Source organism: Lactuca saligna, chromosome 5 (assembly GCF_052625555.1).
Source record: "Lactuca saligna cultivar CGN05327 chromosome 5, ASM5262555v1, whole genome shotgun sequence".
Lineage (NCBI taxonomy): Eukaryota > Viridiplantae > Streptophyta > Magnoliopsida > Asterales > Asteraceae > Lactuca > Lactuca saligna.
In genome coordinates, this window is record NC_136421.1 from 182309011 (window position 1) to 182336638 (window position 27628).

Below are 27628 nucleotides of genomic sequence, written 5' to 3' on the forward strand. Positions count from 1 at the left end.
CCTAAAATGATATTGGTAGCGTAACTCGACTCATCATAGAACGAACCATATCCAACAAGGTTCGATTACGCCTCTCAGCTACACCATTCAACTATGGTGTCCTGGGAGGTGTCAATTGTGAGACAATCCCACATTCCCTTAGATAGTCGAGGAACTCAGTACTAAGATACTCACCACCACGATCGGATCAAAGCATCTTAATGTTCCTGCCCAATTGATTCTCGACTTCTTGTTTAAACTCTTTAAACCTTTCAAAAGTCTCTGACTTATGCTTGATTAAGTATATATATCCATATCTACTATAATCATCTGTAAAAGTCACCTAATAATGATTAGCATCCCTTGTGGCATGTTTGAAGGGTCTATACACATCCGTGTGTATAAGGTCCAACAAACATTCACCCCTCTCACAAGAACCAGTGAAGGGTGAATTTGTCATTTTTCCAAGTAAGCATGATTCGCAACTATCATCCGACTTTAGGTCAAATGACTCCAAAACTCCATCCTTTTGGAGTTGGCCTATGCGTTTCTTGCTTACATGTCCAAGACGACAATTCCATAATGATGCTTTATCCAAATTATTATTATTAGTAGAATCAATACACAATACATTATTTCCTAAGTTATCTAAAACGACACAGTTTCATACACACCATCACAAGGTAATGCTTTAAAATAAAACACATTATTAAAGAAAGCATTTATTCCAACAGTTTCATTATAAAAAGAAAAGGTAAAACCTTGTTTATACAAAGCATGAAAGGAAATAACATTTCTTGCCATTTATAGAGAATAAAAACATTTATTCAAATCTAAAGTACATCCACTGCTAAGCAATAAAGTATAAACTCCAATCTTGGTGACAGGTGAAACTTTCCTATTCGCCATGATCAAGTTTATCTTTCCATGCTCCACATTTTCACCTCTTCTTAGTCCCTGCAATTCAGAACAAATATGAATACCACAACCGGTATCAAGGACCCAAGAGTTAGAATAGAGTGAATTACTAGATGAGATAGTGTAAGTACCTGCATGGTTGGGTTTAACCTTCCCATCCTTCACGTCTTGCTGGTACTTTGGGCAGTTATGCTTCTAGTGCACCTTTTCGTGGCAGTAGAAGCATTCAGCCTCTTTGGGATCAGAAGAAGGTGTAACGAAACCTTTCTTGGTTCCGCTAGAAGAGGAGCCATCAAGGGTCTTACCCTTGGTACCCTTCGAAGGGTTCTTTCTCTTCTTCCCTCTACCTTTCCTGATTGCCAGGACAGGTGTTGAGTTTGGAGTAGTAGCAGGAGTGGTCACAATTGACTTTCCTTTAAGACCTGATTCTGCAGTCTTTAGGAGTCCCTGAAGTTTGCTAAGTGTAACTTCCTCCTTATTCATGTGGTATATCATGTGTAATTGATCATAACACGAAGGTAAGGAGTGAAAATTAATATCTATTTCTAACTCCTCAGGGAAGTTCACATTCAACTTCATCAATCTATCCACATACCTTTGCATTTTCTGCATGTGGTTTGTGATGGGTTCGCCATCTTTCATACGGGCTGTGATCCTAGAGGAGATGATTTCATATCGCTCTTGACGAGCACTCTGATGGTAGCGTTCCATCAAATCTTGGTGCGTCTCAAAAGGATAGTAGTCCTCATAGGACTTTTGGAGCTCGGTTGTCATGGTGGCCATCATGATGCATGCCACTTTGGTAGCATCTCTTTCATGTGCCTTATATTCAGCAAACTCCTTAGGAGTAGTGGTTGGCTCAGGCACCTTGAGCTCCTTATCAAGAACATATTCCTTGTTCTCGTAACGAGTGACCATCCTGATGTTTCTGATCAAATCAGTAAAGTTGGATCCATCAAAGATGACTCTCCTACAAAGGTTCATTAGAGAGAAGGAGCCAGTAGGGTTTGAGCCAGGAGTAACATTGTTGGAAGACATCTGAAAGGAAGAAAGTAAGTTTAGTTTAGATATAGGGATAGTCCTTAATAAAACACCCAAATGTAGTATTAAGGCTAGGATCCAATCACAATATATTATAACCTAGAAGAGGGATGTCGTAATCCAAGTTATAACATATTTGAAAGGTAGGTGAATGACGATTCACCAATTTCCACCATGAAAACGAAATATAAATTATTAGGTTTTATTTGGCTTTTAGAAATTCCTAGATTCTTTGAGATTCATTGAACTTTTCAATGGCATGTTTCAATCTCGAGTGTGCCCTTCATGTTTTGTGACTCGGATACCTAGGATCACAAAACAAGGTGCGAAGTAACCATGCAAATTACTTGGTACCCTTAATGTTTTTCACTTAATCGTTGTGCCGGTAAACCACACGCGCTCCTTCCAACCTCATGAAAAACCTTAAGTCACCCTTTTCCTTCCTTGTTAAGTCCAAGTTAGTGTGCCGGTAAACCACACACGCTCCACCAACGACTTAAACAAGATGCAAAGTGTAATTTCATGGATTAGCACCTTATTCACATTTTTCCTAAAGTAACTAAGATTGGGAATTTATAAAACATTTAGTTACTTTATAATAATCATTATACTTTTAATGATAATTTATAAGTCCTTGTCTTACCCATTTGGCTAACGACCCTCCACCAGTCAAGCAAGCGGTGGGTGAGAGTAGACACCCATTAAGTTGCCATTTTATAGGCAACAACCTTATACCCACCTTATAGACCGGCTTCGTGAATGAGGCGTACTAGCGGTAAGACAACTTTGTTCTTATACATATATATTTATTAAATCATAATAGTATAAGTACAAGGGTTGAATTTTAATTTTTTAAAATTCTAAGGGTTGGAACTAAAATTTTAATCAAGACTTTACTTGCTCCAAAACTTGAGGGCAAGTTTTGTAAACATTCAAAACTTTTCATTTCTTGTAACTTATGAGTTTATTAGGGTATTTAAAAATGAATACTCTTCATTTTACAACCCATGAGTTATTTTAATGGTTTTAAAGCAAAGTGACTTTTGGTTTTCCATAACTTGAGGACAAGTTATGGACTCCATTAAAACACATAAAGATCATGAATTAATCTACCACATAGGTTACAAATAATTCCTATGATCATCTAAACATCATAAGATCAAGAACATGAATATGAATAATTTCATGAATCAAAAATTACACTTAAAAACTTGTAATTTTGATAACTTGTTGTTGTAAATGGATTATCATAAACATTATACCATCTAAAACATGTTTACACAAACCAAAACAATTTAGGGTAATGTTTCTAGTCCATTTCCAGCAATTAAATCAAAATTCTGAAACTGCAGCTTATACTCATCGAGTGCATGAACTGACTCGGCGAGTAGCTTGCATTTGGTCATGGACTCGTCGAGTCCCCCTATGGACTCGGCGAGTTCATACAGGCAGAAAGCAGAAAACTCGATTTTTTCAAACAGTTTGCACAAAAATCAAACAAGCAAGCCTAGACTCTGATACCACTGATGGGTTTTGAGCATTCTAACACTTCCTAAGTGTACATGCAACCCTAATAACCTTGGATCTATGTTTTTCTAATTATCATGCAAAGTTGATTTCCAAGGCTATGATCCTATCTAGCATACATGGGGAACAATTTTAACTTAAATAATAGATAGAACTACATACCTTGTTGTTGTAGGTGTTCCTTAAAACCTTGTGAGCCTAGCACCCCAAGTGTGATGCCTCAAATGCTTCACACAACACCAAATGCTATGGAGTAAACTTTGAGAGAATGTATAACACTCAAAAATCGGCTCTAGCCCTGTTGTTTCTTGTCTAACCGATTTTGGGGAGAACACATGAGCTTTATATAGTGTTGACACATCTAGGGTTACACCCTAATGTGTTATGACTCTTCATATCCGTGACCCATGGGTTTGTAACTCCCATGGAGCCTCCATGGACCATCCAATGGGTATAAATCATCTTGATTATCCATGGAGCCTCTTAGCCCACTATATATGTTATGGATGATTTACATAATCAATCCATACATTTAATTAGTTGTCTTTTGATCACTTAATTAATTCTAAATTAATTCTTGATCAAACTAATTAAACCATATTATTAATATATTAGAACTTATAATATATTAATAAACCATATGTGTTATTTCTCTCATTTAGTTTATCTAATTGAATGGTGCCATGCAACCCAAATGGACCATGCCGGGTCAGGTCAAGTATTTACCAGAAATAGTTATGGACTTAGACACCTTATCCAACAGTATGTTCATAAAAATGTAATCTTGGACGTAAATATTTAGCCATGCATGAGATCTAGATCTTTGGAGGAGAAAAGAAAGGTATTAGAGGGTGTAGGAGCCTTTACAGCCATGCCAAGGCTTAAAGGTTCCGACTTTATGGGATAAGAGACTTAAAGAGAGCCAGATCTGGAAGTTAAAGGAGTGTCTTAACCGTTTAAGACCAAAATTTATGGTATGGCTGAAACTGGGACTTACCTTGGGCGTAACTCTTAGTATGCGCAACGTAAGGGGTTGAGACCCCCGATTGTGGTTCATCGATGTACGCCCCACGTACAGAAGCTGGTACGCCCCGCGTACTATTGCCTATTAACTTTTGTTGACTTTTAGGGTTTTGGTCAACATGTGGACTTTGAGTCAAGGAGGGGTGAAATGGTCTTTTACCCCTTTGTGGGATAATGAAAAAGGGTATAGCCTAGTCTTGGAAGCCTGTATTAATTAGAATGATATTTCGTTGTGATTAGGCGGTATTGGGTCTTCGTTTCGAGATTTGGAGATAGCGAGCACATGAGATTTTAGACTTCCTACGAGGTGAGTCTTCTCACTATACTGTACCTAGAAGGGTACCTATGTGTGACCAGAAGGTCAGATATGCTATAAGATGTATGCATTGTATGTGATTAGTTACCCGGTTTGTATGTGCTATGTATGCTTTGCTTGATATGGGCCGGAAGGCATTATGTTATGGGCCAGAAGGCATTATGTTATGGGCCCGAAGGCATTTATGTTATGGGCCGGAAGGCGTTGTGATGTGGACCGGAAGGTCGAAGCGGGTAGGATCAGAAGGTTTACCGGGTCGGGACGGAAGTCCCCTGAGACACATGGACCGGAAGGTCATGGCCTGGAAAGGCGTATGTGTGTAAGTAGTATTTTGGGGAACTCACTAAGCATTTATGCTTACAGTTGTTGTGTTATGTGTTTCAGGTACTAGTGAGGACCGTGGGAAGGCGCCGGTGTGATCTGTACACACCGACAGAAGATTTATTTTATGATCTTGGGATTTGACATGTTTTGTATTATGCTTATGATACATTGGATTTTGTGGCTTGTTTTGGTTGGAAACATGTTTTAAGAATTGAAAATTTTGTTTTGGAAAGTCACGTTGTTACACCTCGTGAGGCTTCAACTACCTTGATGCGTAGGCGATGACATGCCCTCTCTGCATCAATACCGTGCCCAAAGCTGAGATGGACACATCGCAATACACAACAATATCCTCTATGCCATCTAGTGGGGATAAGATTGGCGCCTCGCACAATCTCTGTCTCAGTGTCTCGAACACTTCCTGCGGCTCAGGCCCCCAATGAAAGACCACGACCTTCTTTCTTAGCCTTGTCAATGGTACGACTATCTTAGAGAAATCCTAGATGAATCTCTGATAATAGCCCGCTAAACCCAGGAAACTCTAAATCTCAGATGGAGACTTCGGAACCTCCCATCTCATCACGACCTCTACCTTGGCTGGGTCTACTGAAATCCCATCCTGGTTGACAAGGTGCCCAAGAAACTGCACCTCGCGCAACCAGAACTCACACTTAGAGAACATATCATATAAGCTCTCTTTCCTCAAGGACTCCAACACCTCTCGGAGATGCCCCTCGTGCTCCTCCTGCGTCTTGGAATAAACCAAGACATCATCAACGAAAAGTATCACAGACCGATCCAGTATCGGTCTGCACACACAGTTCATGAGGTCCATGAATGTGGTAGGAGCATTGGTGAGCCCAAACGGCATCACCACAAACTCATAATGGCCATAGCGTGTCCAAAACGCAGTCTTTTGCACATCCCCCTCTTTGACCCTCATCTGATGATAACCTGAATGCAAATCAATCTTGGAGAACCAAGATGCTCCCTGTAACTGGTCAAAGAGATCATCAATCCTCAAGAGTAGGTAACGGTTCTTCACTGTTACCTTGTTCAGCTCTCGATAGTCTACACACATCCGATGCTACCCGTCCTTCTTCTTCACAAACAAAATCAGGGCTCCCCATGGTGAACTACTCGGCCTGATAAATCCCTTGTCTAGCAGCTCCTGCAGCTGTGTAGAGAACTCCTGCATCTCGGGAGGAGCCAACCGATAAGGTGCCTTGGCTATAGGAGCCGCACCAAGGAGTAGGTCGATCCTGAACTCCACCTAACGCTCCGGAGGTATCCCAGGTAGCTCCTCGGGGAATACATTCGCGAACTCTCATACTACAGGCACCTCGTCCACTGTCGCTCTACCCGCCTCCCGGGTATCCATAACATACGCGACATAACCTGTGCAACCCTGATGGAGGTAGCGCCTTGCCCTCGCCGCCGTACATAAGGCTGGCCCTCGCTGTGGTCTCTCGCCCTAAATCACCAACTCTCCCCTACTTGGGGCTCTGACTCGCACTAGCTGCTACGCGCAGTCTATCAGTGCCCCATTGGGGCTTAACCAATCCATATCGATAATAACCTTGTTCCCCCGCAAAGGTATGGGAACCAGATCCACCAGATAACGGTCCTCAAACAATCTCAATACACAATCCCGGAAAACCTCTGATGCTCGCACTGATCAATCGTCGACAATCTCCACCTCTAAAGGGAAATCCAACCTGCCCGAAGACTCAGTAAACTTCTTGCTAAGCACAAGAGAAACAAATGATCGGGTAGCCCTCGAATCGAACAACACCTGAACCCGGATACCATTCACATGGAACGATCCTAAGCAGAGCACATACATATAACATATCAATATTACAGCAGCATAACATAAAATCATAAATAAAGAATCATACCAGTCACCACATCAGGTGTGACGCGTGCCTCCTCAGTATTCAACTGGAATGCCCGACTCCTCACCACTAGAGCCGCTGCCTTGCCTAGTCGGCCATCAATGATCCGCAGGGTCGCTGGAGCTGGCACCTTCACTGGCGCTGATGCTGCTGTCAACTGGGGGCAATTGGCCTTCTTGTGGCCCCTCTGGTTGCAGTGGAAGCACAACAACTCATACGTCTGAATAAATGGTGCAAGGGCAGTACAATCCCTGCTGAAATTCCCCATCTAGCCACACTTGTAGCAGCCCGACGATCCCAGTCTACATGCCCCCTCATGTGGCCTGCCGCATTTCCTGCAGCAGCCCGGTCCTGACCGACCTTTCGGCCCAGGATCTGATCCCTTGGGCTTCTTCCCCGAAGCCCCTGTAACATGTCCCTCCTCTGCCTTCCTCTTCTGAATATGCTCCAGATCAATCTCCCTTTCCCTAGCCCTGGCAATCATGGAATCTAGGGTAGGGAAAGCTGAAAAACTAACAAGCTCCTGGATGTCAGCTCGTAGCATGTCATGGTAGCAAGTCCACCTCATATCCTCATCACCTGCATACTGTGGCACTAACAACGTCCTCTCCCGAAACTTGGCGGTGATCTCCGCCACGGTCTCCGTCGTCTGCCTCATATCTAAAAACTCCCTAGCCAGCTGCTGAAGCTTGACAGCCGGTGCAAACTCTGCCTTGAACCTGGTCACAAAGTCCGACCAGGTCATAGCCTCGACAGCCGAGGCTCCCAATGAGTCACAAACAGACTCCCACCAATCTCTAGCTCTGTCTCTCAAACACCCTGGTGCTTATCTCACCTTCGACCCCTCGGGGCAGAAGCTAGTCAACTGTGCAGACTCGATATCTGCAATCCACTGCCTGGAAGCTATGGGGTCCTTCACCCCGTGAAATTCTGGTGCACCACTGCCCCTGAAGTCCTTAAAGGACAGTATGTGAGATCCGGACTGGCTAGATGCCATGTCGCTCCTGAATGCCCTGAGGCGATCCTCCATCAACTCAACTACCCCTTCCTTGATCAACCCGAAGATAATGGGAGTCAACTCAAAGATGCCCCTGGTGATCTCTGACGCGATGAACTCACGTAGCCTCTCATCCCCTATCTCAGAACCTGATCCCAAAACTGATCCCTCTCCTGAACTGGCAACTGCTGGCCTCGATCGTAGTACCACCATTCTAAAGTATATAGACAATGACTGTTACCGATACTGATACCTCTTGAGGAACCACATCCACTACAAGTTCCCTAGTCTTATCTTGGCCTTCCTCGGTTCGGGTACGAATCCTCTGCTTTCAGTAGTACGGGACCATACTACCTTCCACATCTATCCGTACCTTCTTCAAGGACTGCCTTGACTCCACCAGATCCCTTTCTACCACTGCTGATCACCGCTATCTTTATCCTAGGCTTACCTTAGGAAAATCACTAACTCCACTTAAACCAATCCTCAGCTACTGAAGGCCTCCTTGTAATGCTGTAACACCCCAAGATTCAGGTATACTTCTTTCATCCTTGTTCTTTGTGATTGGCCATGTTTAGTCCTTGAGTGAAATTTTGTTTAGCAAGTGAGTACGCTGGGCATACCATAGGGGTATGCTGCGCGTACTCAAGCGCTTAAAAAGGATGCGTTATTGCCAAGGTACGTTGGGCGTACCAAGAGTTACACCGGGCGTACCCAGCCCAGGTGCAAAACTCTAATTCCGTTTTATGCACTATTTAAAGGGTGCTAAGGCTCATTTCTCAGCCTCCATATCAGTGAGTGAAACCCTAAAAGAGAGCCCCCATCATCCTTAGTGTGTGAGAGTGTTGATTTGAGCTTTTTGTGCCTTGGTGACTTAGTGAAGAAGAAGAAGGAAAGGAGTTCTTGGAAGCTAAAGCTTGAGGTGCCATTTTGGATCTGAGATCTACAGAACAAGGGACTACACTTAGAGGTATAAAGTTCAAAACTTTCCTCTTCTTTTGATTGTTGTTGCATGTGCATTTTCTATGGCTAAAATCCCTAAAGGTGGAGACTTTATGAGTGTAAAGTGCTCCATGGTCCGAGATCTGTCCCTATTCAGTGCTATTAGTGATTTAGAGCCATAAAGCTTCCATCTTTAGTGATTAGTTTGAGGTCATGCTTGAGTATAAGCCTTCTAGAGTTAAAGGATGGAACATTGTGAGAGTTGGTGACTTATCCAGCCATGCAAAGGCATAAAGTCATCAGCTTTATGGATTAAGAGGCATAGATGTGGTCAGATCTAAATTTTGGACGTGAGTCTTAACTGCTTAAGACCTAAAAGAGTTAAGGTGCTGAAGCTGGGAGTATGTCGGGCGTAATCCTAGTACGCGCCGCGTACTGGGTGGCGTTCCCCGATCCTCAGAGGCAGCCGGGTATGCCCAGCGTACACGTCTGGTACGCGCAGCGTAACCCGAAAAGTTAACTTTTTAGTTGACTTTTAGGGTATGGTCTATTGTGGGGCTCTTGAGTTGTAGGAGGGGTAAAATGGTCTTTTACCCTTCTGAGAGTGTCATAAGAGGACATAGTCTAGCCTTTGAGAGTTATAATAATTAGGGTATTTATTTTGATTAGGTGGACGTTAGACCAGCGTAACCAAGTCAGAGATTACCGAGATACCCAAGGTGAGTCTTCTCACTATACTTTACCTAGTGTGGTAACAGAGTTATGTGATCGAGTATTTTAGAGTTATATGTCAGTGTAATTGCATGTTAGTTATGTGCTATGATTTATTGTGATATGTGTTATGCATGATTCAGAGTTGCACAGTTAGGACCTTCGGGTCCATAAAGTTAGGGCCAGAGGGACCATAGAGAGTTGGGGCTGGAGGGCCCCACTGAGACACCTAGACCTGAGGGTCAGCAAAGTTATAGCCTTGAGTGGATAATATGTGTTAGAGTGGTATTTTGGGGAACTCACTAAGCATTTATGCTTACAGTGTTATGTGTTATGTGTTTCAAGTACCAGTGATGATCGCGGGAAGGCGCCGACATGATTCGTACACACGCACACCGGAGTTTATATATATTTTGATCTTGGGTTTTGTACTAATACAATGTTGATACAATGTTTTTATTTTTGATTACAAATGATAGTTTATGGGTTCCAAAAGTGAAAAATTATTCAAATTTTTACGGTGTTACAAATTCCAGTTAGCCATCACCCAAATACCATCACATGTGATGAGGCTCGGATAATCCTTCGAGTAAAAGACTCGTCTCTACAACGGTTGGACTCAGACGAGAGCTGCACAGTAGGGCAAAATCCAGCACTCTGAGATTATTCAACCCTGATCACATGTGATGTGCGTATTCACCTAATGGATAACTCCCATCACTCAGAGTCCCACCTAGCACAGAGCAAGCATCATTCGGATAAGGGAATCATACTCATGCAAACTACTCACGTTAATCAAGAAACTGCACTAGCATACAATGTTGAACTCATACTATCAGGCATAACCTAAACAGGCTATTCTACTGCTGTCTACTCAATTTCTAGCATGCAATTTGTAGCGCCTGCATTTCCAGGCTAGGCATTATCATTGATGTAATAGTTTAGGTTAACCCTTGTAACTCTTTTTGGAGTATTAATGATGAAATATTTGAGTATTATGTGAATTATGTATTTATTTTCTTCATTATTATAATTTAATGAATTAAGAATAAAATAAGCGTCAATTTTGAAGTGTGGGATAAGCCCAATATCTTTGCATAAATATTTAGTGGTTGAATCAAGGATTCCGAAGATATAAAGAATGCCAAAATCCGAGTTATAACGAAGAAGTTATGACCTTTCGAAGTTTCGTGACAGAACCGGCAACGTTGAATGACGTAAAACGTGAAATTACGTTAGAGCGATATTTAGTCTTAGTGATCTAAACGAAAGTCGTAGAGTTCGTTAAACCGAGTGTGTGTGCATAAAAAGAACACCCAAATCTGACTTCGTATGAGGAAGTTATGATTTTTCTAAGTTTCGACTTAGTAGTATGCAGCCGGAATACTCGATTTGAGACCGAGCGGTTTTTAGCCGAAACAATCTAAACGAGAATCGAAGATCTCATTAATTGTAGTGAAACGATGAAAAGATAGGCGAAAACGGACGTCGGATTAATAAGTTATGAATTTATAACGGAGTTTTCCTGTCCCGGCCTACTAAAAATAAATAATAAAAATAAAATCAAAATTAGCCGATGGAGTCTAAATGAAAGTTGTAGAGCGTAGTCTCACCTACGCGGGGATATAAAGAACGTCGAAAACGGAGTTCGTATAAGGAAGATATGAATTTTTTAAGTTTATTAAATATTTTCGATATTTAATTTAAATATAAAATAACCAATATTATCCATGGGGGGAGTCAGCGAGCTGATCCACATTACGCCCAACGTAAATGTAAATTGGTTTTCATCCCCCAATAAAAGGATGTCGAGGGCAGCCGATTTTTTTGCTCATTTCTTTCCTTTCTCTTGCGTTTTTGCATCGTTTTTCATGCAAGAATTATTCCGAAGCCCCGATATCATTCCTGAGTCCCGAAGCAAGTCCTGAAGCCCCGAAGATCCCGAGAAGTGCAATTCCCGAGCCGAAGCTCTGCCCGCAAGGAGTCCGGTTTTTGTGAAGATCTTCCAGATCTGCCGAAGAATACTACTTCTACAAGCCGTAGTGATGTCCGATCATCTTTTGATCAAGTGAGTGTGTGATTACTTTCTTCTAACGCATAATTATGAAGTATTTTATACGAAATACATGTTATGTGTATATTTTGTTGTTATATGTGTGAAGGTATATTCACTTTCTTCTATCTCATAGATATGATTTGTTCTCTATGAAATACGTGTTACGTGTATGTGTCTCATCTGTTGTTTGGAATATGTATTGAATGAGAATGTTATACAGGTTTTAAACTATGTATAAAAATATATATTTTTATCTACTAATATGTCGGGTAGAACATGGGTAGATAGTTGTGTGATAAACAGATGAGAGGCCACGATGTTGTTTTTGATTTAGTCATCTAGCGGAGTTTAGATGATGACCACAGACTTTTCTAGACAGTCCTGTGGAATGCTAGCAGATTCGCCACCTCTAGGTTTTAATGAACTTGGGTGTTCATTCGCTGTACTCCATCCCCCTCATGGTTGCCTTAGTTGACATATATTGTCGGGAAACCCCCGAATGCATGTGTTGTCGCCCCGATGAAATATTCTTAGACTAGGTCCCTTGTGTTAGTTATTTTAGGGATGTAAACTGAGAATAACGGGAATGGGTAATTGGGTTATTGTTGGTTGATGAAAATTAATTTAATCATTTATTGTGGGTTGAAAACCCTATATGCTCACCAGGCTCCCAAGCCAAACCCACTCTGTTTATTTGTATTACAGGAAGTGGCGCAAGAGCATAAGATGGATGAATTATCAACTTGTTTTGTTTACAAGTTTGTATATGTATATAATGGTTGAATGACTTGTAATGTTATCGTTTATGCTTTATAGTCTGTATCGGAAAATGACATCCCGAGTTTTGATTATATAATGAAAATACATTTCTTTTATGAAATGCTTTGGTAAATAGTATTTTATCATGTTTTGTTTTTGAGAACAAATTCCGCAACTGTTTTAATCAAAGGATTACTCTGAAATCATTTTAAAAGCATAAATTAAACTGGTCTTTTCTAGCCGTGATTTTGGGGATGCCACAGTTGGTATCAGATCATTAGTTTAAGCAAACTAGGAATTTGTAGGATTTCTAGACTTAAACTTAAAAACTTAAGTGAAATTTTGAGATGTGTGTCTATTATGTTTTAGACACGAGCACTAGTTTATTTTAGGAAAGTTTCCTAAAATGCTTTTATGTGCTAAATGTTATATGTTGCCATATATGATATTATTTGTTATGATCTATGGCCTGTTGCCGACCGGATCTGGAAACCTTATGTGTGTAGGTTTCTAAGAGTATGTTTACGATATTAGAACTATAATGTAAACGTTTCGGAGTGATAAGGATGATTTGAATATCTATCGTGAATAAGGATCTAATTTCACCTTATTCGGTGTATAGATCAAAAATGGTGAGACCAAGAAGTGGAGTTGGAAATGCTGATGAAAACAGGAATCAACCACCAGTGATTGAGCAAATACTTGTTGTAGCTGCAGCACCTGAGCCAATAACAATGGCTGGTGTACAAATGATGATTCAAACAATGTTGGATCGTCAAATGGAGGAGACTAGGCGGTTGCTTCAACGGAATCGTGAACAACTGTTAATTCAAGTGGAAAAGCCCGAAGTGAATGAAGGGAACTCGGAAGGTGGAATCTTCAGTGGGTCTGTTGGTCAAGCCAACCCACCGATAGTTAGGCAAAACAACCATGTTGGAAGGAATGATGGAATGGGATGCATGTACAAGGACTTTCTGACTTGCAAACATCAACCTTCGCTGGAAAGGAGGACCCGATCGGAGTGTTGGATTGGATCTCCGAAATGGAATTAGCCTTCATCACTTGTGGCTGCAGAGGCAAGTTGAAGACTACCTTTACAGTGCATGAGTTCCGAGGTGGAGCCGTTCGTTGGTGGAACACTCTAGGGAAGAATTTAAGCCCTAATGAGCCACTATAATTGTCGTGGGAAGAGTTCTTCGCGCAGTTCAAGTGCAAGTTCTGCTCGGCTCAAAATCTGTTGGAATTGGAAAATAAGTTTCTGACATTGACGAAAGGAAGCATGTCAGTTGATGAATACACTAATAACTTAACAGACAAGATGGGCATCATTCTAGATAAGCTGACAAAGGTTGACCGGTACGCAAAGGGACTCTCATGGGAGTACACAGTGGTAGTTCGTCAGGCACCTATTCTAGAGGCAGCTATTTGGGCTGCCAAGTCTGTTGAGGACATGATCAAGGGAAGAACCTCTAGCAAGGTTGAAGTTGGCGAGAAGAGAAAGTTTGAAGGAACTTCAGGTTCCAATAAGAAAAGCAAATTTTCGAAGTCTGATTCAAAAAATTTTGGAGGAAAAGGAGGCGAAGCAAAATGGTATCAGAAGTGAAAGAAAAAGCACTTTGGGAAATGTAGTGAGGATGTAACCTACTACTAGTGTGGAAAAATTGGGCATTTTTCCAATGAGTGTCCGTCCAACAAAAGGATGTGCTTTGGTTGTAACGAGGAAGGGCACATTTTGAAAGACTGTCCGAAAAAGAAGGAGGCAGCTAAGCCCAACATTCCACCAAAGTCGAAGGCGGGAGCCTTTCAAATGACACTTGAGGCTGCGAAGGATGAAGTTGATGTCGCTTTAGGTACCTTTCTTGTAAACGAATTACTTGCTCAAAATTTGTTTGATTCTGGAGCCAACTACTCCTTTATTTCGCATGAGTTTGGTAGGAAACTAGCTTTGACTGTTGATAGACTAGATAATGCTTTATTAGTCGAAGTTGCCAGTGGCAAGTTTCTACCTGTTAGCCATCATATGAAAGACATCTTAATCGACCTTAATGGGAATCAGTTTCACGAGGAATTATTGCCTATCGAACTTAATGGTTTCGACATCATTCTGGGAATGGATTGTCTTAGCGCCAATGATGCCGAGATTTTATGCAAGAAGAAGATAGTAAAAGTAAACGCGCCAGGGAAGGAGTCATTTATGGTGTACGGGGACAAACTTCAAGTAAATTCTGGAATCATTTCCCTAATGAAAGCCAGGAAGTGTTTGACCAAGGGATGTACATCATATCTAGCATTTGTGATTGATGCTAAGAAGGAAAAGAAGGTGATGCAGAGTATTCCAGTGGTGTGTGATTATCTGGAAGTATTTCCCGAAGATCTTCCTGGATTACCACCTGATAGACAAGTGGAGTTCAGAATAGACTTGTTACCAGCAACCACGCCAATAGCAAAAGCACCTTATCGATTAGCACCGACGGAGATGAAGGAGCTGATGATGCAACTTCAGGAGTTATTGGACAAAGGTTTCATTAGACCTACTTCATCACCCTAGGGAGCTCCGGTGTTATTCTTGAAGAAGAAAGATGGAAGTATGAGAATGTGCATCGATTACAGAGAGCTGAACAAGGTAACGATAAAGAATAGATATCCGTTGCTGAGGATTGATGACCTATTTGATCAATTGCAAGGTTCGAGCAATTTCTCGAAGATCGATCTAAGGCCAGGGTATCATCAGTTGAAGGTAAGAGAACAAGATATCGAGAAAACTGCATTCAGAACGCGATATGGGCACTACGAGTTCTTGGTTATGTCGTTTGGACTAACCAATGCTCCAACATCATTCATGGATTTAATGAATAGGGTTTGTAATCCGTTCCTTGATAAATCCGTGATAGTGTTCATAGATGACATTCTGATTTAATCGAAAAGCCAATAGGAGCATGATAGACACCTGCGAGAAGTGTTAGAAGTCATGAAGAATGAGAAGTTGTATGCAAAGTTCTCCAAATGTGATTTTTGGATTCGTGAAGTCCAATTCTTGGGTCACGTGGTCAACCAGGAAGGGATAATGGTTGATCCATCAAAGATTGAAGTTGTGATGAAGTGGGAACAACTGAAAAGTCCCACGGAGATCCGAAGCTTTTTAAGATTAGCCGGATATTACCGAAGGTTTATCCAAGGCTTTTTTTCGATTTCTACTCCATTAACAGCTTTGATCTACAAAGGAGCTACTTATGCTTGGAGTGATAAATATAAAGAAGCATTCGAGAAGCTAAAGAAGAAGCTATGCGAGGCACCAATACTTTGTTTACCCGATGGAGTTGAAGACTTTGTTGTCTATAGCGATGCGTCTGGTGTTGGGTTGGGTTGTGTTTTGACCAACGTTGCAGAAATCAGGATTAATCGCTTGGCGTTCTACAATGGATTAGGATTAGGGGTGGTTGAAGGTAATTGGTCAATATCGGTCAACGACGCGCTTGGTGGTCTTGGCGGTCAACGACGGTTAATGAAAGTCAAAATTAGTCAAATGTCAAAGGTAGTCAAAATTATAAAAAAAAAAGACTCCAAAGGCATTTAAATGTCAATTCGTCTAATCCTAGTATCACATTTCATCGCCGCTTTTGTCTTCGTCTCTTTAATCCCTTGAAGCGAAGGTAAGAGCTTACCGGCGAATCGGCAATACAGCTGAAGCCGACGCCCACAAGCCTTCGACGAACCACCAACGGATACTCATTCTTCAGGTATATGATTTCTGTTTCTCGCATCGAATTCGTTTTCCTCCAAAACAAATTTCATATTTATCGTATCTGAATTCTCCCATATGGGATTTTTGTTTCTTCGTTTGTCCCTGTGTATGTATTTCTTTCTATTTCTCCCATCTAAATTTTGTTTTCTTCCAGCAACCTTGAGGCAATATGTGTTTTTCATTTTTTTCTAAAAATTGTTGAATACTCGATTCTGTTTGCTGGGTAGCAATTCTGTTTGCTGGGTACCACTTGTTTGCAGGGTAGCAACTTGCCATTTAGCCTCTCAGGAAATATAGTCTGTAATTGCATCTGTTCTTGATTTATGCAGCCAAAATTTTTATTAACTTGCTATTATCTAGTTATTATATTGGCTTTTAATGAGAATAAGAATTAGTTATGCTGATTTTTTATGATTTGTTGTAGTTTAGGTGCATGTTTGTTGTGTAATTGTGTTATTAATTTATTATGAATTTATGATTGATTGATTTCTGAAGATATATGCTGTGATGTTATGATTTCTGATGCATTTTTTATGTCTTTTTCTGGTGTATATAACAGTTTCCAATAATGACATCCAAAAATTCGACTTCACCATCAGTGGGATCAACCGCGAGCGGTGTTCATCAACGGAACTCAGATGACATTGGTTGGGAATATGGGTTTTGCCCGGATAAAAACAAAATGGATATAAGTCGATGTCCAAACTCTACAAAAGATTGAAACAACATATTAGTCATGTGTCGGGAAATATTAGTGAAATGTAACTTGTGTGGAAAAGTGTTTACCGGGGGGTTACTAGATTGAAACAACATATTAGTCATGTGTCGGGAAATATAAGTCGATGTCCAAACTCTACAAAAGATGATCAATTGAGAATGCGAAATTTTATTAACGAAGGGAAGATAAAAAAGAAAGCTAAAATCGAACATGATAAAGCCTTAAGATCGGAGGCAATACAAGTGTTAAATGATAGTGTTGAAATGGATGAAATAAAAGATTCCTTAAAGTCGAAAGCACCAAGTTATATAGGCCCCATGGATGGCTATGCAAACAAAATAAACCCTGAAATTATGAAGGGAAAAGGAAAAAAAAAGTTGATCTTAACGATGTTGTTCGGAAAGAAAGAATTTTAGCATATCATAAATTCATTAGTAGGTGGGCATATAAATCTGCAATTCCTTTTCATGCACTGGAAGATGATAACTTCAAGATGATGTTGGAGGTTGTTGGCCAATTTGGAACAGGGCTCCCACCTCCTACCAAATATTCTTTGACTGACCCGCTTCTAAAGCTTGAGGTTGAAAGAACAAAAAGTTTAGTGAAAAGAAACAAAGAAGAATGGAAAGAGATTTGATGCTCGATCATGACATATGCTTGGTCTAATAGAAAGAGAAGAAGCATTATGAATTTATGTGTAAATTCAAGAATGGGTACCGTTTTTATATCATCAAAATAATGTTCCAATAAATCACATACAAGTTAGTACATGTATGATTATGTGGAATCTTGCATTCAACAAGTTGGTCCCGGTCATGTTGTTCAAGTTGTGACCGATAATGCCACGAATAACATGGGAGCTGCAAAGTTACTACAAGAAAAAAGACCAACTATTTTTTGGACATCATGTGCGACACACACAATTAACCTTATGCTCTAAGGTATTTATATTTTTTTTTATTACATTATTTACTTTTTTACATGTCTTATTTTATACTATAATTCGTTAATTTGTTATATAATATTTTTTTTCAAGGTATTGGTGGACTTCCAAGTTTTAAGAAAGTCTTAGACCAAGCAAAGAAACTAACCATCTTCATTTATGCTCACCACAAAACCTTGGCTAAGATGAGAAACCACACCAAGAAAAGGGAAATTATCCGACCGGGAGTCACGAGATTTGCTTCCGCCTTTCTAACATTACAAAGTTTATCCGAAAAGAAGGAGCAACTGAAAAATATGTTATCTAGTAACGAGTGGGAGGAATGCAAATTTTATGGAACACCTAAAGGAAGAGCCTCATATGGAACAGTGACAAGTCTTCAGTTTTGGTCCAATGTGACACAATGTTTAAAAGTGTTTTCCCCTTTGGTGAAAGTCCTTCGAATGGTTGATGCGGATTGGAAGCCCTCAATGGGTTTTGTTTACGGGGAGCTTAAAGTAGCAAAAGAAGAAATTATAAAATCTTTGGGTGGTAACAAGAAAGCTTACAAGCCTATTATAGATATCATAAACCACAAGATGAAAGGTAGGCTAGATTCAAAATTACATTTGACGGCTTATCTTTTGAATCCTTATAATCATTATAAGGATTTCCAACTCCAACATGATCCCGACGTAATGGATGCGGTTCTTGAATTTTTTGATACATTACTTTGTGCAGATTTTGAGAAGCAAAGACAAGTTGTGATGACAGATTTACCAAAATACAAGCAAAAAGTTGATAGATTTGGATCGGATCTTGCAATTAAAGGTTGTATGGTGAACAATGCCGACTTTGATCCGGGTAATGTGATTTTTGTTTATTTTAGTAATTTATAAAATAAATTTAATAATGTGTTTTTGTTTTAAAATTATAGCAAGATGGTGGGGACTTTTTGGTAGCTCAACTCCTCATTTGAAAAGGATTGCAATGACAATTCTTTCTTTAACTAGTAGTTCATCGGGTTGTGAAAGAATATGGAGCACGTTTGAAGCGGTTAGTTATAAAGTTGTAATTTTTAAATATCAAGAACGCTTTTAACCTTTTTTTTATGTCTACTTTTATAGGTACATACAAAGAAACGTAATAGATTGGAGAAAAATAGATTGAAGAATCTTGTTTATGTTCAATTCAATGCTAATCTAATGGAAAAAAACAAAAAGACAAAAGGTAGGACTTTGGAAGTACTTTTAGCAAATGATTCTCATGCAGCTCAAGAATGGATGATAGATGGAGATGACGGTGATGGAGATGAAGTTGACCCCGAATCAGTGATGGAAGCAATTGATGAAGCTCTTGGGACAAATAATAATCAAGTAACCCGTAAAAGTTCAACACCGAGAGAACTTTTTGATGAAGATTTCGAATCTGACAATGAAGAGCAAATGTTTGAAGAAGATGAATATGAGTTGGATGGAGTTAAAATAGTGGAAGAACTTGAAGATTAAAAGAATATGGACATTTAAATATATGAAAATGTCTGTTTCTATTAGTATTAAACTTATTATGGACTTGTAATATGATGGATTATGACTTAAATGTTTAAATACTAGTTATGACTTTTTTTTATGGTTATTTGCTTAGCATATATTTAATTTTTTATTAATAAATAATGGTCCCCGATTAATCCCCATCGAGACCGATTAATCCCTTCACCCTAGTCGACCGTCGAGCTACCGTCGAGCGATTTCTGCAACCTTGGTTTTGACTGAAATAGAAAAGGTGATAGCATATGCATCCCGACAACTGAAGGAGCATGAAAAGAATTACCCGACTCATGATTTGGAGTTGGCAGCGGTAGTTTTCGCTCTGAAAATATGGAGGCATTACCTCTATGGCACGAAATGCAAACTTTTCACTGATCATAAGAGTCTCCAATATCTCTTTAATCATAAAGAATTAAATATGAGGCAACGATGCTGGCTAGAGTTACTCAAGGACTACGACTATGAGATACTTTACCACCCCGGTAAAGCTAATTTTGTCGCTGATGCTCTCAGTCCGAAAGTCAATCTTAAAAGAAGGAGGCTAAGAGAGTTGAGAATTGAAGTTGCCTCAAAATTTGTGGAGAGTATAAAGAAAGCTCAAGAAGATGCTTCTGAGAAAAATGACCGAAAGGAGGAAAGTTTGGGAAAAACGTCGGTGTTTGGTACAAACGGTCATGGACTGAAGGTATTCCAAGATCGTATTTGGGTACCTAAGTCAGGAGGAATTAGAGATCTTCTGATGGAAGAAGCTCACAAAACCATGTACTCGATTCATCTTGGTAGCACTAAAATGTATAAGGACCTGAAACTCTACTATAGGTGGCCAATGATGAAGCTTGATCTTGCAAAGTATGTGGCCGAGTGTGTGACTTGTGTGAGAGTCAAGACACAACATCAGAAACCATACGGGAGTTTAGAACCTTTACCTGTACCTATGGGTAAATGGGAAGACATTGCTATGGATTTTGTCACTTAACTACCCAGAACAAAGAATGGTCACGACATGATTTAGGTGTCCGTTGATCGATTCACCAAGAGTGCGCATTTCATAGTATCCAATGAGAAATGGTTTATGGAAAAGCTTGCGAATTCTTATGTGAAGGAAATTGTGAGGCTTGATGGTGTTCCGTTAACGATAGTATTGGATCGTGATAGCCGTTTCACCTCAAGATTTTGGAAAAGTCTACAAGAGGAATTGGGTACCAAGTTGTGTTTAAGTACAACTTACCATCCACAGACTGATGGTTAGAGTAAACGAATAATAGAAACACTTGAAGATATGCTGAGAGCATGTACCCTGGAATTCCAAGGTAATTGGGATGAACATTTACCTTTGGTAGAATTTCCTACAATAATAGTTTCCACTCGAGCATAAAGATGGCACCTTATCAAGCTTTGTACGAACAGAAGTGTCGTACGCCGTCTTGTTGGCTTGAGGCTGGAGAAAAGCAGTTTATGGGACCTGAGATGGTCCGTTAAACTGCTTAGATGTTGAAAGTGATCATGGAAAGAATGTTAGCAACTCAAGATCGTCAAAAGAGCTATGCTGACAAAAAGCAAAGACCGATGACTTTTGAAGTTGGGGATTCAGTTTTACTTAAAGTCTCACCGTGGAAGGGACTTATAAGATTTGGTAAAAGGGGAAAGTTGAGTCCAAGGTTTATTGGACCGTTTAAAGTTCTTTAGAGAATTGGGAACCAAGCTTACAAGCTCGAATTACCCAAAGAACTGAATGGAATTCATAACACTTTCCATGTGTGTTATTTGAGGAAGTTCATGGGAGAAGTTCTTGATATAATTCCAATTTCTGAATTGAGAATTGATGAAAACAAGAGGTCAATTGAAGAACGAGAGACAATTGTTGACCGATAGACTAAAAAGATTCGATGCAAGATGGTCGAATTAGTTCTTTTCTGTTGGAAACATACGAATGGGTCAAATCTCACCTGGGAAACAGAGAGTGACATGTTGAGTCGCTATCCGCATTTGTTTGTTGATATGTGGTTCCAAGGATGAAATCATCCTAAGGGGGAGAGAATTGCAACGTCTGCGTTTCCAAGCTAGGCATTATCATTGATGTAATAGTCTAGGTTAACCCTTGCAACTCTTTTTGGAGTATTAATGATGACATATTTGAGTATTATGTGAATTATGTGTTTATTTTCTTAATTATTATAATTTAATGGATTAAGAATAAAATAAGCATCAAATTTGAAGTGTGGGATAAGCCCGATATCTTTGCATAAAGATGTAGTGGTTGAAACAAGGATTCTGAAGATATAAAGAATGCCGAAATCCGAGTTATAACGAAGAAGTTATGACATGTAAAAGTTTCGCGACAGAACTGGCAACGCTGAATGACGTAAAAAGTGAAATTTACGTTAGAGCGATATTTAGCCTTAGTGATCTAAACGAAAATCGTAGATTTCGTTAAACCGAGACTGTGCATAAAGAAGAACGCCCAAATCTGACTTCGTATGAGGAAGTTAAGATTTTTCTAAGTTTCGACTTAGCAGTATGCAGCCTGAATACTCAATTTGAGACCGAGCGTTTTTAGCCTAAACAATCTAAACGAGAATCAAAGATCTCGTTAATTTTAGTGAAACGATGAAAAGATAGGCAAAAACGGACGTCGGATGAAGAAGTTATTAATTTATAACGGAGTTTTCCTATCCCAGCCTACTAAAAATAAATAATAAAAATAAAAGTCCAAATTAGCCGACAGAGTCTAAATGAAAGTTGTAGAGCATAGTCTCACCTACACGGGGTTATAAAGAATGTCGAAAACGGAGTTCGTATGAAGAAGATATGAATATTTGAAGTTTATTAAATGTTTTCAATATTTAATTTAAATATAAAATAACCGATATTATCCATGGGGGAGTCAGCGAGCTGATCCACATTACGCCCAGTGTAATGTAATTTACGCCCAGCGTAAATCGGGTTTCATCCCCCTATAAAAGGATGTCGAGGGCAGCCGATTCTTTTGCTCATTTCTTCCCTTTCTCTCGTGTTTTTGCATCGTTTTTCGTGCAAGAATTATCCCGAAGCCCCGGTATCATTCCCGACCCCGAAGCAAGTCCTGAAGCCCTAAAAATCCCGAGAAGTGCAATTCCCGAGCCGAAGCTCTGCCGGCGAGGAGTCCAGTTTTTTTGAAGATCTTCCAGATCTGCCGAAGAATACTACTTCTACAAGACGTAGTGCTGTCCGATCATCTTCTGATCAAGTGAGTGTGTGGTTACTTTCTTCTAACGCATAATTATGAAGTATTTTATACGAAATACGTGTTATGTGAATATTATGTTGTTATATGTGTGAAGGTATATTCACTTTCTTTTATCTCATTGATATGATTTGTTCTCTATGAAATACGTGTTATGTGTATGTGTCTCATCTGTTGTTTGGAATATGTATTGAATGAGAATGCTATACAGGTTTTAAACTATGTATAAAAATATATATTTTTATCTACTAATATGTCGGATAGAACATGGGTAGATAGTTGTGTGATAAACTGATGAGAGGCCTCGATGTTGTTTTTGATTTAGTTATCTAGCGGAGTTTAGATGATGACCATAGACTTTTCTAGACAGTCCTGTGGAATGCTAGCAGGTTCGCCACCTGTAGGTGTTAATGAACTTGGGTGTTCATTCGTTGTACCCCATCCCCCTCATTGTTCCCTTATTTGACATATATTGTCGGGAAACCCCCGAATGCATGTGTTGTCGCCCCGATGAAATATTCTTAGACTAGGTCCCTTGTGTTAGTTATTTTAGGGACGTACAGTGAGAATAACGGGAATGGGTTATAGGGTTATTGTTGGTTGATAAAAATTAATTTAATCATTTATTGTGGGTCAAAAACCCATATGCTCACCAGGCTCCCAAGCCTGACCTACTCAGTTTATTTGTATTACAGGAAGTGGTGCAAGGCATAAGATGGATGAATCATCAAGTTATTTTGCTTACAAGTTTGTATATGTATATATTTGTTAAATAACTTGTAATGTTATCGTTTATGCTTTATGGTCTGTATCAGAACATGACATCCCAAGTTTTGATTATATAGTGAAAATACATTTCTTTTATGAAATTCTTTGGTAAATATTATTTTATCACGTTTTTTTGGGAACAAATTCCGCAACTATTTTAATCAAAGGATTACTCTGAAATCATTTTAAAAGCATAAATTAATCCGGTCTTTTCTGGCCGTGATTTTGGGAATGTCATACAATTCACATAACTTCGGAACACATAAAGCAGGCACGTAAGGCATCCTCCTAGATCCTTAGTCCTATTCTAGCATGTTGTTCTACTGAAACTGATAAACATAGTATAACATAGTATGGGTACTTTGGGGAATACTTACTTGAGCTCGGCCGGTCGCGCACATCACACACTTCGTTCTTTCTTAAAACTCTTTACTTAATATTTTAGAAAATGTTTTCTTTTTTTTCGAAATCCTTTAATCTCTTGATTTGAGTTCAGTCACTCTCGAAGGTGTGTTCGAATCCCTCAAACTAGGGCTTTGATACCAACTTGTAATGACCCAATTTTCAAGCCCAAAAATTTCATTTAAAATAAGTGGTTTGTAAAATATTTATAGCAAAACATCATCCGATCATATCATTTCATAAAACATATTACGTGTCTGAAAATCCAAAACAAGAAAATAATAATAATGTCAGAGTAGAGTCCCAGAACATCTCATAATGCGGAAATCCAAAGTGTGTGTGTGTGTATGATGTGCCCCTATCGCGCCAGCTCTTTCCCCTTCGCTGAAGAGGTACCTGAAACCAAAACTGTAAGGATGAAGCTTAGTGAGTCCCCCCATCATAACACATACCATACAATCACATCACATACTGTAACAGCCCGGAATTTCAGGTATTGCTTTAATATTATTTTTGGGGCATTTTAGGAAGGGACTCGGCGAGTTGGAGCCAGACTCGCCGAGTAGGACCACAGACTTGGTCGCGGGTTCGCGACTGGACTCGACGAGTCCAGATATGGACTCGGCGAGTCGACGCTGTTCAGCAGAAACCCTAGCCGTTTGGTTTTGGATCGTATATAACGCCCCATATGCCGTCATTGTCCGTCTTTTAGCCGATTGAGAAGAACCCTAAGCGTCTGTGGACATCTAGAGCAAGATTAGAGGCTATTGGAACTTTGAAGAGATTGTTGGGCAAGAAGGAGAGGAGTTTTGGCTAAAGGAACAGCAAGGGATTCGAGCCCTGAGGTTTGGGGACACAGAGAGTACGTTTTTCAGGTAATACTTCGGATCATTCCTGTTATTTTGATGTGTACACGGATTTAGGTTTTATGAAACCCATTTGGTGATTAGATGGATTATTATATTGTTACCCAAACGTTTATAACCCAGTAATAGGATGTTTAGAGGTCCAGAAGGTCCCATGATTGTGTATTTCGGGACCATACGTATTTCAGGAAGCAGTTTGATCGACTGCATGGCATGGACTCGCCGAGTCCAATGAACAGACTCGGCGAGTAGCTTGAAGATTGACTGGGACTCGTCGAGTTGTTCTTCAGACTCGGCGAGTGGAGTCGGGGTGGCCCCGCGATTCTTCCACGTGGATCTCGTCGAGTCAAGAGGGATACTCGACGAGTAGAAAGGGATCATCAGGGAAAGTTGGAGAGGACGTCTTGACTCGTCGAGTCACCCTTGCACTCGACGAGTCTGGTCCAGTTGACCGTTGACCGTTGACCGTTGACTAGAGTTGACCTGCATGTAATTTCTTAGAGTCAGTTGTCTTGAATGATAAGAGTATTAATAAGGGTATATGGTATTATAGGGAGTCTGCAGATCGGCGGATCGAGTGCGAGTGATTTCAAGAGTTGATAGTTTTCATTACCACGAGGTGATTCTTCTCACTATACTATACCCGGAAGGGTTTGACTGTGTGACCGGAAGGTCGAATACGATGTATGTTATATATGCTATAAATAGAAAGGTAGTTGCTATGCATGATATGTATGTTTACACGGGCCGGAAGGCGATATGTTATGTGACAGAAAGGTCAGGTATGATATATGATATATGTGCTATGTGCGTTAGGTTAAATGTATTATGTGTTGTAAATGTTATGGGCCGGAAGGCAATATGTTATGGGCCGGAAGGCAATATGTTACGGGCCGGAAGGCAATATGTTATGGGCCGGAAGGCAATATGTTACGGGCCGGAAGGCAATATGTTATGGGCCGGAAGGCGATTATGTTACGGGCCGGAAGGCGATGTGTTGTGGACCGGAAGGTCAGGGCCTGGAAAGGCGTATATGTGTAAGTCGTATACTGGGGAACTCACTAAGCATTTATGCTTACAAGTTGTTATGTATGTGTTACAGGTACTAGCGAGGACCGTGGAAAGGCGCCGACGTGATGCATACACACTGCTGCTATTTGAGATCTTGGGAATTTATATATGTATTTGATTTGAAACATGGAATAAATATTATTGGTTGAATGAAATCACTTTATTTTAAATGAAAATTTTATTTGAAAATTTGCGTTGTTACAATTGGTATCAGAGCCTTGGTTTGAGGGATTCGGGTGTACCTTCGGGTGTAACTCAACTCAAACCGAGGATTTGAGGAAAAATCTTTTAAAAATAATAAAGACATAAATTTTTATAAATAGTAAAGTGGTAAACAAGAACGGAGCAGTGTGTACGATCAGCCAGCGCCCGAACGGTAAAGATCCCCAAAATACCTTACAATGTTATGTTATGCACTGAATTATGAATTGTTATGCATGCTAGAAGACTAGGTATTCATGATAGGACTAGAATGGCCTGTTTTGTGATGCCTTAGTCTAGGGAGTTTGCTTATATGAGATATTCGATAGCCTGCAGGTAGATAGTGCATACTAGAGGTAGAGTACTCACTATTCGGGGTTTGGGGAGGAAGATTTGGGACGAATGCTGATACGGTGTGGTCGGTAGTATTGGGCCCGTACTACCGAAGACACCGGGTCGGTGGAAGACCCAAGTAAGAATCCCTAGATATCGGAGACTGAGTAGGGTTGCGTAATCGAGTACAATTGTACTTGATGGAGTCTCTGATAATTTTATGGTGTATTTCAGAGACATCATGGTTACCACACGTCATGGGGTGAGTTCGAGCAGTGTGAGGGACGAGGATATTTGTCAGACGATTCAAGAGGAGGTAGCTGCAGCGATCCGGGCTGAGATCCCGGAGATGTTTGGGTCTATTAAGACCACACTGATGGAGACGTTCGAGGAGCGGTACGCCGCACTAACTGAGGCTGCAGCCGTGGCTGCTGCCAGGCCGCAAGGGGGCGATTCGTTGCTGTTCCGGGAATTCAGCAACACGAAACCCCCTAAGTTCGATGGGACGCAGGATCCGATTGCTGCGATGAGGTGGATCGCCGACATTGAGGGGTGCTTCTACACTTGCTCATGCCCGGAGCACCTGAGGGTACGGTTCGCCTTGAACCAGCTCCGTCTGGGAGCGAAGGATTGGTGGAAGTTCGTGACGGCGAACTTCACTCTGGCGGAGATTACAGCGGTGACATGGGAGAGGTTTACTGAGATGTTCAGGGACGAGTACGTTCCCCCAGTGGAGAGGGAACGATTGATTCAGGAGTTCTTGACCCTTAAGCAGGGTACTGATTCCGTTGCGGTGGTCACACGGAAGTTTCATGAGAGGGCGATGTTCTGCCCCGAGCTGGTGTCTACAGAGCAGTCACGGATGAGCCGGTATTTAGGCATTTTGAGGAGGGATATCAGGGAGTTTGTGTCAAACTCCACCTATCGTACTTTCACTGAGCTTCAGGCGAACGCCAGGAAGCGCGAGATCGAGTTGGAGACCCAGGCCAGGGAGGAGGCCGAGTCTCGGCAGGTGGATCGGTGGCCGGCTCAGTCTCAGCAGGCAGCCAAGCGGATCAAGTCCGCTGATTCGAGGATGGGAGGTCCGAAGGGCCGCACTTGCGGAAAGTGCGGCAAGGGTCATGAGGGGGCGTGTCGAGCTGGTGGTTGCTACAAGTGTGGCAAGGAGGGACACATCGCCAGGGATTGTCCTAAGGGGTTTATGGTTTGCTTTCACTGCAACCAGACAGGCCATCGGAAGGCCGAGTGCCCGCAGCTTCGTCAGGGATCTACACCGATTACTAGGACTACTGAGACCCGACCGGCGAAGGTCGAGGCCCCGAGGGCTCGCGGGAGATCCTTTCA

At 40.8% G+C, this 27628-nt stretch overlaps 1 protein-coding gene across 1 annotated transcript; it reads left to right on the top strand.

Annotated features, from left to right (window-relative positions):
* The first annotated feature begins 17720 nt into the window (after positions 1–17720).
* On the top strand, positions 17721–19381 carry LOC145046014 (uncharacterized). The gene is made up of 4 exons (XM_078994293.1): positions 17721–17859; positions 17988–18737; positions 18811–18929; positions 19001–19381. The coding sequence occupies exons 1-4, from the start codon at positions 17721–17723 to the stop codon at positions 19379–19381; spliced, it is 1389 nt and encodes a 462-aa protein (XP_078850419.1).
* Positions 19382–27628: the final 8247 nt, after the last annotated feature.

Coding starts and splice junctions, on each gene's coding strand:
- LOC145046014 (XM_078994293.1), top strand. CDS start 17,721: ATGTATGATTATGTGGAATCTTGCATTCAACAAGTTGGTCCCGGTCAT. Junction 17,860..17,987: donor AACTATTTTTTGGACATCAT/GTGCGACACACA, acceptor TTTTTTTTCAAG/GTATTGGTGGACTTCCAAGT. Junction 18,930..19,000: donor TATGGAGCACGTTTGAAGCG/GTTAGTTATAAA, acceptor CTACTTTTATAG/GTACATACAAAGAAACGTAA.